Raw genomic sequence first — 11,851 nt, forward strand, 5'->3', positions numbered from 1 at the left:
TGGGCTTTTCGGCAGAACACAAGGCGGAGCGTTTCAGTCTCCGCGCGCCCCGACCTCGGGGCTCTTTTCCTTCGGCCAGCAGAACGCCCCTTTCGTGCAGCCGCCTGCCCTCGGCCAGGGCACCGGCCAGACCTCGCTCTTCAGTACATCGTCTGCCTTCGGCCAGACCGGATCCCTTTTCGGGCAGCCTGGCGGGACGGCGTCTGGACAGGCCCCGACCTTCGGCATGCCCGGTTCTGGGAGTCAGACCCCGTCGTTTGTACAGAGCGACACCAGGTTCGGCCCGCCGCCCTCCTTCGGGCAGCCGGCCGGGGTCGGTCAGAGCTCTGTCTTTAACCAGAACTCGGCTTTTCCCCAGACCTCTGCCTTCGGACAGACCGGCGGATTTGCTCAGCACACACCCGGCTTCGGCGGCTCTAACGCTATCTCCGCCTCCTCTGTTCCCCCCTCCTCGGGGTCTAGTCAACCACTGAGATTCGGACAGTTGTCCACAGGGTCTTCTTCGGTATTCTCCCCTGGAAGCGTTCAGGGCCGCGGATTTAGCACCTCAGAGTTCAGCTTCAAGCCGTCAGACGCAGCTGTGTTCAAACCTATTTATAGCGCCAGTCCTGAACCGGCTGTGTCCCAGGCTGTGTCCGAGTCTTTTGGTTCCAGCCCATCCAGCACCAGTATGGACAGCAGTGGGCCTGCTCCTGCTGCCTCTGAGTTCCTTTCTGGAGCATTAGGTTTTAGCTTCTCACAGCCCATCGCAGTGTCCAGCAGCATCCTCCCCACCAAAGATGCACATCCCAGCACCACCCAGGAGTTCAGCTTCTCGAAACCAGCAGCACCCTCCGTTGGTGCTGGCAGTGGCCTGGGTGGGGGGACCTCCCAGGCCGCCTCTGTCTCCAGGTACTCTGCCTCTAGCCTCCATGAGCCCCGGCCACTGTTTGGTGCTGTCAGCTTTGGTCCGCTAAAACCCAAGACTGACGCTGGGGTTGTGTCTGGTGAGGTCCGTGGGGGGGGGGGGGGCGATGAGGGGGAGAATGCAGGGGAGGCAGCGGCTAAGGGTACCAAGCGGAAGGAGGAGATGGTGGAGCATTTATCAGAGGAGCCCCAAGTTGGTGCTGACTCCGCCCCCAGGCACCCTCCCAAGAGGCCCCTGGTCCGGGGCCGGGGGCCTGTCAGCAGCATCTTTCGCAGTGCCTTGACCAGCATCCTGAAGACACCGGCCCTACAGACCCGGCGAGAGCCGAAGAGGAGTGAGGAGCCACAGCCAGACTGGGGGGAGGCGGAGCACCAGGGTTCGATGGCACCGACCACCAGCCACTCACCCTCAACGCCGCCAAGGTCACAGGCCCCAACCCGGGAGGTCCTTGAGAGGGCGGAGGAGTTGGGTGAGTACTCCCAGGAAGAAGCACATTGGGTTCGAAGCCAAGTATAGTCTGAAAAACTGAACTCTGTGACACTTGCCACAGATCCCGAAACTGAGGCAGCATCAACAGTGAGACGTGCCCGCCGCCTGGACAGCACAGACAGCCTGGGGGGGATGTCACCCTCCGAAGCCATGGTGCTCCAATGCAAGAACATTCCAGCCAGTCTTAACAGCAAGGACATCCTGGGGGAACATTTCCGCCAGTTCGGACGTGTGCAGCGGATCTTCTGCAGGCCCCAGAAGAACCTGGCCATAGTGCACTTCCACGACCATGTGAGCAATGGCTTTGCACACCTTTGGGGGGGGGGCTTGGTCGCTGTACTCATTAGGCTGTGGTCTCGTCCATGATCTCCCGGGCTTTCCTCACTGACTTTTGGTATCTTTCAGGCTTCTGCTGCCAAAGCCAAGAAGAAGGGCAAACTGCTGCGCAGGCATGAGCTCACCATCTTCTGGCAGAGGAAGAAGCAGAGTGAGTGACTATTACGGTGCTCTCTATCTGTGCATCGAGCCAAGGCCAGGGCGGGGTCTTTGTGACTCGTTGCAGCCTTTCATTCCCATGTCAGCTGTTTCGATGAACTGGTTCTGTGTGTCTCTTAGGTCCAGGAGAGAAGGGCCAAAGGCCTCCAGATGACCCTGATCCTCAGAGCCAGGCAGGAGGCTTTGAGTCAGCCCCTGTCTGCAAAGCCCTCTCCAAATCCACCTCCGGCTGGTCCTCCAGCTCATCCCTATCCAGAGGGTAATCTTGTCTTTAAATCATTCTCTTACCGTAAGAGTAAATAACTCAATTTTACAATAAGATGGCCGGGTCTTTATTAAATTAAGTTAGGGAAGAAAATCACCTTTTTGAAACCCAATGCAAGTTCTTTAAAAAAAAAAAATAAATCTGGATCACTCTGGTTTTTTATTATGTATACATTTTGTTTGTTTTTTTTCCAAGCAGCTTGAGTTATTGTTGGGGAAAGCGCCCGGCGTTTCCACCCCAACTCCACATTTACGAGACACACACAGGTTACAGTTTTACTTGCAAGGGTACCCACACTCTCTGCAATGCAAACTACAGCAGAATGTGTTACAAAGGGTGGTTCCCCTTGACTTCTTTATTTATAGTCAATGGGGGGCGCAAGAGAGGGAAGTGAGATTCTTATCTAAGTAGGCAGCTGTTAACCACTTACTTAGAGTACAATAGCTAAGAGTATGTGGCTAGAAGATAAGAAATAACGTATACATATATATTTACACTCATTGCTGATCATACAGAAATGATTAACAACTGTTTCTTCAACCTAACAGTTATGTTAGGTCATCTGGTAATGAAACTCTTTACCTCAGGCTCGGATTCGTGACATTAAAGTCAAACTGAGTTCTTTGGCTGCTATGCCCCCTACTGGCCAGGTGTTCAAAGGAGCCCAGGTTTTGCCAGCTTTTAGAAGCTCTTCAGCCTTTGGTCTGTCCCTCTCAGGTCACCAGCCAAGAAACCCCTGGCGACAAAGGCCCTGCAGTTTGAGAGTGAGCCGCAGATGGAGCCCAGCCCAGACGGCCTCGAATCCGAACATCTAGCCAGCAGCCTCCCCTCTCCCCTCTTCCACCTGATTGGCCAGGTAGCTGAAACCGCAGAGGAGAAGTATCGTCTGCTAGAGCAGCGGGACAAGATCCTGCGACAGGGTAGGTCCCCCTAGGGTCACGTTGCTGAGCCACCCCCCCCTCCCACCCCAAAGTGAATCGCCAGCTGACACGGTCTCCTCTGGCACAGCTCGGCCCAAGAGGACCGACCTGGATCTGTCCAAGGTGTTTGTGGGTACGTGTCCTGACATGTGTCCGGAGAAGGAGCGTTACATGAGGGAGACCCGGAACACACGGAGAAGGTATCACCACCCCTGCCCCTCTTTCCTAATGCTTCCCCCTCCCCGCCATGAATTGACAGACCACAGGCTGCAAATCACCCTCTGCACCCCACGCAGGTGGACCACACTGCTGCCATTAAGGAGTACAGCAGGTCCTCTGCTGACCAGGAGGAGCCCCTCCCCCATGAACTGCGGCCCCTTACTGTGCTGAACATGACCATGAACTACCTGGTTACCCAGGTCATGGACCAGGGTGAGGACAACTACCGTGACTGGTATGACTTTGTGTGGAACCGCACACGAGGTATCCGGAAGGTGAGCAACATTAGTCCGTGTCTCATTATTCCTGTGCCCTGCGGGCCTCGCCCTGATCCTTTTTCTGGGCCATCTGCAGGATATCACTCAGCAGCACCTGTGCGACCCGCTTACGGTGTCCCTTATTGAAAAGTGCGCCCGCTTCCACATCCACTGCGCACACCACCTGTGCCAGGAGCCCATGATGTCCTTTGATGCTAAGATCAACAATGAAAACCTGACCAAATGCCTGCAGAGCCTCAAGGAGATGTACCAGGACCTGGCCAGCAAGAACATCTACTGCCCTCATGAGGCAGAGTTTCGGCAGTACAGCGTGCTCCTGAAGCTCAATGATGGAGACATCCTCCGGTGGGTGGCTGGCCGGCAGTCGGTGTCCCGTGTCACCGTGGCACCTCTCCAGCTGACATTTCATTCCCTCCCTACCTGCAGGGAGGTGCAGCAATTCCGGGCGGAGCTCCGAAACTCTCCGGAGGTGAAGTTTGCCGTCCAGGCCTTTGCCGCTGTCAACAGCAACAACTTCGTGAGGTTCTTCAAGCTGGTCAAGGTGGCCTCGTATCTGGCTGGTTGCATCTTGCACCGCTACTTCGACCAGGTGGGGGAGCCGTTGCTCCGCTCCCTACATCCTCATCAGCCCCAATACCTCACTTACCTGGACCGCTCTGGTGCCCCCTACAGGTGCGCCGTGAGGCTCTGCGGGCCCTGAATGTGGCCTACAGCTCCCGTGGTTCCACCACATTCCCGGTCGAAGACCTGGTCCGGATGCTCATGTTCCAGAATGCCGGCGAGGCTTCGGACCTCGCGCTGCAGTATGGGCTCGCGGTCGATGCAGGGTAAGGCTGGGCTGTGCTTCGTTGTCCCTTTTGTGTTGGGGGCAGGGTGGCTTATCTCTGATGGGGGTGCTAATCTATGATGGGTGGTATATTTTATTGAAGCTCTGCCCTCCCCCTAGCATGGTGGAGCTAAGCCGGACAGCGTACCAGGAGCCTGAGATCCAGCCACGTCCAAAGCGCTCTGTGGCCATCGCAAGGAAGCGGGAGGTGCTGGTGGGCCAAGTGGTCAACGGCGCGCCACTGCCCAACCCACCCCAACACACACCCGTCAACAGCTTTGACAGCCGCAACAAGTACCGTGGGGATGGGCAGCCAGCGGAGGCAGGCAGTGTGCCCAGGGCTGGTGCGTCTGCACTCCACCTTCCGCTAACTGTTACGCTTCGTCCACCTTCTGGCCTCTGATTGTAATTTTGTCATTTTTCCTGCCCACGCTGTAGCAGCCTCCCCTCAGAGGCCCCCCATTGAGCTGGATGCGCGGGCCCTCCAGCACCGATCCAAGATGCCGAGCGACCCAGCGGAGTCAGCTGGCCTCCCTGGTAGAGAGGAGAGTGGAGCACTTGGGGCATCTCCGTCGGAGGCACCACCAGTCGCCCCACCTACGCCTCCCCCTCCGGAGCCCGTTTACACAGAGCAGGTGATAGATTGCTCATTGCTGCGTGTCAACCCAGTAGCAGTGTGTTGGTATTGCCATAGTAATGACAAATAACCCCCCCCCCCCCTTGCAGGACATCGCCACGGAGGTAGAGGCCATGCTGGAGGAGGTAGTGCAGGCCGAGGTGGCTGACGTGGCTGCCACCGGAGCCGAGTACATCTCTGCTGCACTCAGGTAGGAGCGTGAGCCAGATAGGGAGCAGTGGCCTCTAGAGGGTTGTCACACTCAACCAACACCAGTTTGGTGATGTGGATGGGTTGTTGCAGCATGTGCAACGGCCAGGTGGAGGCAGTGCTGAGTGAGGTGGTGGAGCAGATGCTGCGGGAGGTTTCTGCTGCCGAGATCCAGGCAGAGAGGGAGCATATCGCTGAGGAGAAGCGCAGGATGGAGGAAGCCAGGTAGGCCTCACCTGTCTGGGCTGGGGAGGAGGGGTGGGTGCATTTTGAGGGGATGTGCCATCTGATGGGCCTGTCTCTGTCAGGAGAAAGCAGGAACACGAGGAGCTCCTGGCCCGGCTCAGCAAGACACTGTGTGCCGAGATCACACAGGAGGTGCTGCGCGACTGCATCGTGGAGACTGCCTCAACAGAGATCAGGTACTGGTGAGCCAAGGGGGATCAGAGGTCATAGAGAGTGTTCAGATAACTGTATATAGGCTGAACGCATGCCCCTTCGTGCCAGGCGTGCCCAAGAAGAGCAGGCAGAATGTGTGGCTCGCAGCTCACAAGACGTGTGTGAGGTACTGCTGGAGGAGACGCTGTGTGGTGAGCTCACCCTGCTGGCCCAAGACGTCCTGGAAGCAGAGCTTCTGAGTATACGCAGGTTCATCAAAAGGTAAGGGGCAGTGGTAAGGGGACCAGATATTTTGCCCACATGCTCGCCGACAACCGGGCTTCACCCTGTGCATGTGTTGCAGGTGGCGTAATGTGGCGGCCGTGCGCAGGCAGCTGAAGCGACAGATGCGTGATTTTCCTGCTGCCCCTGGCTGTGTGGACCCCCGCTTCAGGCTGCAGGCCTTGGCCCCCAGTGCCCCCCCCTCACCCTGCCTGGACAGGCTGGCCCGGGGCGTGGTCAACCTGGGGCACGCTGGGGACCTCTCTGTTTCCTGCACCAGGTACATCTCTCTCACAGCATAATAATGCTGACATAATATTCATAATAGAGGTGCACCGATCCCACTTTTTCAGTGCCAATATAATCCTGATACCTGAACATAAGGTATTGGCTGATTATGAGTATGATCCAGTACCAAAGCTCTTTTTTTTTTTTCCAAGCTAGTAAATACAAATGGAAAAGAAGTTTTAATTAGCCCACAAGAAACATACATAAGATACTGTTCCACCTCTTTTGTGCATCTTGTATTGAGCATTTTTGAGACATTTTGCAGTTGTTTGAATATCTTCACAAGTACACCCAAGTGGCATGCGTCACTTTTCACTGTGATAGCAGCACCTCGTGTATCAAGCTATAGCGAGTGCGCAAAACAGCCCAAGCTGGCTTCCAAATCCATCGCTTTTTTTCATATTACTTGCATTGCCTTAATTGAGTGCACTATTAGTGGGATTTTCCACTGAATGTTACTTTGTTTTTACAAAGATCGCAAATCGCTGTGCTACTGGTTGTTTCAAGCATAAAATTCTTCCAGGTTTTAGACATGTTAGTTTGCTTCGCAAGCATGCAAGTTGCATTTGCTACCATCACCTGATCCTTCCACTACAAAGGACATGCACATGACGTCATAGCAGGGGAAGTCACTGCACTCACACACACTGAGTGTCAAAAAACCGAGGAAGCGTTAACGTTCAGCTTGAATGCCACAAAAAATAAAAAAGGGGGGAAAGCTGTTGTGCGATTTGATTGTACCACTCAGTATAAGAAGAAATAGACTGGCAATAACTAAATAATTATTGAACATGGATCGGTCACATGTGGCCGATGTCCGATCCGTCTGATTAGGTATCTTGAATATTGGATCGGGGCACCTCTGCTGAATTAGACAGTACTTCCCAAAATGACTTCCGTCCTGTCCGTTTATTTTGCTGGCCATTGATTTGCTGTAGTGTTAAGTGTACCGATGCTGACACTCTGCTGCCTTCTGCAGGTTGGCGAAGATGCGAAGGGAAACCGAGCATCAGATGAAGGTCCACTTGTTCTACCAGCAGCTCCTGAGGTATGGTGCTACTGTAGAGTAGCTGTTAGCCATCCATCACTCTCCATGTGCTCATCTACATCTCCATCCACTTCAGCGAATCTGTGTGGGGGCCACTGGACCTGCTCAGTCTGGTGGCAGCAAGCGTCTCGAACCCATCTGACACAATCTTCTGGAAGGCAGCCCTCTTGTTGCCAAGTGATCATGAAAGAGATGCCAGTGTTGCTAACCAGTAAGTGGGGGAACTGGGTGTCGTTCGGGGAGGGATTGGGTGTTAGTTGGGTTTAGAGGTCCTGGAGCTTACATTTGTGCCCCCCTCCCATCTCTGATGCAGGATTTTGACAGAATGGCTGGAGTCCAAATTCGGTAACTCGGAGAAGCAAGAACACAGGGAGATGGTCCCCAACGGACACATGCAAACCTTGAGCATCAGCAGCGGCCTGCGGAGCGTGGGGGAGCGCATGCACACAGTGCACGTGTGTGTGAAGGTGTGGCAGATAGGGGGGAACTTGCCGATGAATATCGACAGGCTTCATGCCCCTGTGTTGCATGTTCTGTCATTAATGTTAGTCTAGCATAGCTTAACATAGCCTAGCATAGTCTGGCACTATGTGATATTAGCAGGTCCTGTGGTAACACAGATGTTTGCGAAGGGTGCAAGTGCAGGAAGTGAGGCCATGTTTCTCACTGTGGGTCAGGTGGCCCGCGGGCCCCTCAGCGAGGAAGGCCAGTTGGCATTGGAGAAGCGGAAGGGGCTGATGGGCATGGGCGCCCTGCTGATGCTGCTGCCCTCGGCAGTCAGTCCCGGGGCTGATGAGGAAGACGGGGACATCTTCCTGTTATCCGCCCTGCTGCAGCTCCGGCAGATCCAGCAGGCTAATGCCTGGCCACAGGCCCTTCCTCTGGTGGTGGTGGTCCCAGGGCAGGCTGGGCACAGGGCCAGCGATGAACGGCTAGAGGAAGGTGTGACACTAACCGTGTCTATGACAACAGGTGTCGCGTGGGATTCGCTTACTTTACTTATAGCATTTCTCTTGAGGCTATGTTTACGTATGCAGAGCTAATACAGTTGGTTTGTTCCTCCTGTCTGACCGTCGGTTTCCTTTCCCTGTAAGACCTGATGCTTCAGACACTCATTGAGGAAGGTTTGATTTCAGAGTACATGTTCGTCCATATCCCCGAGACCACGAACGAACCCCAAGGATCCGAGCAGGTGAGTGTGCATGTTGTCGCTGGCCTCGGTAAGATTGAACCATCCCATTGACTATCACCCCCGTATCCCCGCAGATCCGCCATGCCGTCAGGTGGCTCGCTGCCCGCTCCACGGCACCAGCCCGGCTCGTCTCGCAGACGTTGGTGCAGGTTGTGGAGGCCGGGCTCTGCCGCGAGTTTGCTGGTAGGCTTCACCGTGATCGGAGGGACCGTGACATGGCGGGACTGCCCTCCCAGGGCCCTGCACCCGTCATCGGCCTCTACAACACTGTCCTGGCTTTCTTGGCTGGCCTTGTGTCGTCCCCGAGTCTGGCTGGCCTCTCCTGGCCCGTGGCAGAGTTCTCGGTGCCAGGGGGTGGTGACTGCCTACCACATCTGCTCTGGAACTCGGCTGAGCACCTGGAGTGGCTCCAGGGGGCAGTCCTGAGCCTGCGGCTGCCCGACTGGCCGCTGCCAGCCGTGGGGGGTATGTCCATGCCTCAGATTCGGAATTCGGACTTCTTGCTAAGTGGCTGCTTCTTAGTCTGTTTCCTTAAATTTCTGCTGCTGCCACCGCTCCCCCCACCCAGCTCCTTGGAGCCAGCTGGTTGCCTCCATCTTCCAGTACGTATCTCAAATCCCATGGTCCCGCCACAGCCAGCCACTCCTTATGTCCCAGTTGGAGAACCTTTTGGAGAGGCTGCGTCAGGACTGTGTGGGCCGAGGTGGGGGGCCGGACAAGGAGCCCACTTTCTGGGAGGTGCCCTGGGACGAAATTGTCATGCTCTGTGTAGAGCACCAACTCCGGGACTGGAACCCTCCTGGGTGCCCCGTGAGTGAAGGTGAGGGGGGTGGGGTGGGTCTGACGTTTGGGGGGGCCTACTGGGGATGCCATGCAGGTGTGAACCTATCCCACCATCTTCAGATGTCATCAGTGACGACGGAGAAATCTCGGTGTATTTCCTGAGCGATGGGCTGCAGGGCTTCATACCGCCGTCCTGCTGGGTGGATGCCGTAAAGCAGACGCACAGGGACAAGCAGCAGGGGAAGGCAGGGTAAGAGCCAGCCAGCCATGTAAATCTAACACATTCCAGATAGACTGTTAACAGTGACCTGCAGATTTAATGAATATTATTTACTATTAAATGGAAGAAGAGGGAAAGCCATCAGCTTCCAGTCTTGCTCATATCCCCAAGAGTGGTGTACAATACTGGCTTCTTATCCAAAGTCTCTGCCATTGCAGGTGTCACCAGAGCATGTGGCCTCATCCTCGACTGGCCAGGCCACGTCTTCAACAGAAGCTGTTTCACAGCATGGTTGAGGACCCTGAGTCCGGATCCGGTGTTGCCCCTGTTTTGGATGCTGCCTCCAGCCCCCAGGACCTCCTGGCTCGCATTGAGGAGGAGAAAGAACAGAGCCGCAGGTCTGACAGAGAACAGACATGCTACACACGTGTACTCTCTCATGTGAGTTGTGGCATAAACATTGAGCCATTTCCTGTTTGACTTGGATCTGCAGGTTCGAGGACCAGCTGCGTACCTGGCTTGACGTCGAGTCCCTGGGCCCTTCCTCTTCCTCCTCACCACTTTTCTTGCCTTCTTCGTTACTGTCTGTACCGGAGATCGTAGTGCCCTCCCCAAAGATGGCTGCCCCACCTGCACTTGCCCTGGTATTGACCCTGTGCTACACAGTTGCTCACATTTTAAGACCCCAAGTACCCTGTGCTCATCAGTTGAGACTGTTTCTGTGCCCATTTTTGTAGCAGAAGGAGCGCAGTGTCCTCAGTGACCAGGCCAGGGGAGCTGCCAGTTCTATGGCGAGGCGTCTACAGGAGCTGGAGCAGCTGATCTCTGCAAGCCGGGAGGAGGAGCTCGCATGTGAGCTGAAGCTAAGCTGCCTTCTGGACATTGTTGATGACTGAGTGTCATGTGACCCACCTGATGTCTGCCGTTGACTGCCACAAGTTGTCTCTCTTATGCCTGATTTCTGCAGTATATTTAGTTGTGTGGTACTTGTGCATATATTGCTTTGAAGAGTATGATGTACAGTAATTTACACAACATTGGGAGTGTTGTAACTGGGGGAAAAACATGTCATAGGAAATGGACAGTTTTTTAGGGTTTTTTTTTTTTGTGCAAATTTTAAATATTAAAATGTTATTGTATTTAGAAACCCATGGCTATTTCTTTGTTTTTTTTCCATCATGAAACTTTGTTTATTGTACTTTTAAATTGAATCACAATTTGCTGCAGAATCTTTAAAACCTGTGACGTTATTTGCCCATATTAGACTCTCATACGTGGGGTTGTTACTGCTGTTTCTTTAACCTTGTGTATTGTTGGTCAAAATTAACAATTTAGGTAATATCTGCATTGTACACCATTGCAAAAGTATGTCTTTTTTTAGATTCTTAAAGAAAGTTCATGTAATTGAACTGAAGATCACAGCAGTTCACTAAGCAGTCTGCCACTGAGTTCCTTTTATAAACTGGCTGGCTGGTTTTTAAGAAAATATGCCCGTGGATGCCCTACAGGTGGCAGCAGGGAGCCATCTGCATATGTACAGACAGTCTGCTGGTTAAGAATATTCGACTGACTTGATGTAGCTAAGATATTTTGCATTTAAAAGCAGATGGCCATAGATCCTATCATACTAATTTAGTTTAAAACTATTTTTAATATCAAACATATGCATTACTTTATGATGCTCATGAAAACATCACCCTGCTTTATTCTTTCGTGGGCTTGAGGTACAGTACTGTATGCAGTTATTTTTAATATTACTGTACTATAATGTTCTGTAGTATTACTCTTCTCACACCAATAAATTTGACTTTAAGACTGACTTAGGATGGATCTTCTATTCTGGGGACTTCCTGTATTCTGTATGATGTTCATTATGAACTGCTTCCTCTGATATTATTTCAACAAGCAGAAAACTGTCTACCTGCCCCTGCGCTCACTGTCATGTAATTCTGTTATGCACTTTTAAATGCAGGGAGCAGATAATCCCTCCCCCCCCCCCTGCTGACTGTTCCAAATCATGGGTGCATGTTACAAGTCCGGAACATATTTTAACTTAGTACTAACTTAGCGTCATATTTGATCTGATTCGACTGAATATCCCAGGTTTCCATCTCTCATGCACCTGGTGTGACGTGTTTTCAGACTCTCAGGCTGGCGCAAAGAAGTCTTACGGGAATTGAACGTCTGACTCCGGTCAGCTGACCAAAGTTGGTAACCTTGGTATTGTGTGTAGGAGATTCGGTATAACTATAATTTCGTTCTCCATTTACATGCCCGTAGTGTCTTTAAGTGTTATGTAGTTTTGCCTGAAACGCAAAAATAAAACAAAGCAATTAAAGCCAAGCAGTTGCTCAAATTCTGCTGTAGCGATTGAAGAACTTTTGTCGGAGGTTGGATTCGAACCCACGCCTTACTTCGGAGAACAGAATACCCCT

General features: G+C 53.2%; 1 protein-coding gene across 1 annotated transcript; it reads left to right on the plus strand.

Moving 5' to 3' along the window:
• The first annotated feature begins 1,007 nt into the window (after positions 1–1,007).
• Positions 1,008–11,228, plus strand: LOC125722417 (germinal-center associated nuclear protein-like). The gene is made up of 28 exons (XM_048998571.1): positions 1,008–1,376; positions 1,458–1,687; positions 1,802–1,883; positions 2,012–2,150; positions 2,874–3,076; positions 3,165–3,271; positions 3,376–3,570; positions 3,650–3,918; positions 4,000–4,162; positions 4,246–4,400; positions 4,520–4,743; positions 4,838–5,034; positions 5,126–5,226; positions 5,319–5,450; positions 5,534–5,647; positions 5,733–5,885; positions 5,968–6,165; positions 7,153–7,221; positions 7,298–7,432; positions 7,535–7,688; positions 7,899–8,163; positions 8,316–8,413; positions 8,488–8,878; positions 8,982–9,233; positions 9,317–9,446; positions 9,635–9,814; positions 9,910–10,060; positions 10,154–11,228. The coding sequence occupies exons 1-28, from the start codon at positions 1,070–1,072 to the stop codon at positions 10,310–10,312; spliced, it is 4,953 nt and encodes a 1,650-aa protein (XP_048854528.1). The 5' UTR covers positions 1,008–1,069; the 3' UTR covers positions 10,313–11,228.
• The last annotated feature ends 623 nt before the right edge of the window (positions 11,229–11,851 follow it).

This window comes from Brienomyrus brachyistius, unplaced genomic scaffold, assembly GCF_023856365.1.
Source record: "Brienomyrus brachyistius isolate T26 unplaced genomic scaffold, BBRACH_0.4 scaffold38, whole genome shotgun sequence".
Taxonomy (NCBI): Eukaryota; Metazoa; Chordata; class Actinopteri; order Osteoglossiformes; family Mormyridae; genus Brienomyrus; species Brienomyrus brachyistius.

Bases quoted from the DNA above. Each gene is read 5' to 3' on its own strand.
- LOC125722417 (XM_048998571.1), top strand. From the start codon at position 1,070: ATGGTGGAGCATTTATCAGAGGAGCCCCAAGTTGGTGCTGACTCCGCC. The intron at 5,451-5,533 runs GTAGGCCTCACC...TGTCTCTGTCAG, and splicing joins CGCAGGATGGAGGAAGCCAG to GAGAAAGCAGGAACACGAGG. The intron at 7,222-7,297 runs GTATGGTGCTAC...CATCCACTTCAG, and splicing joins TTCTACCAGCAGCTCCTGAG to CGAATCTGTGTGGGGGCCAC.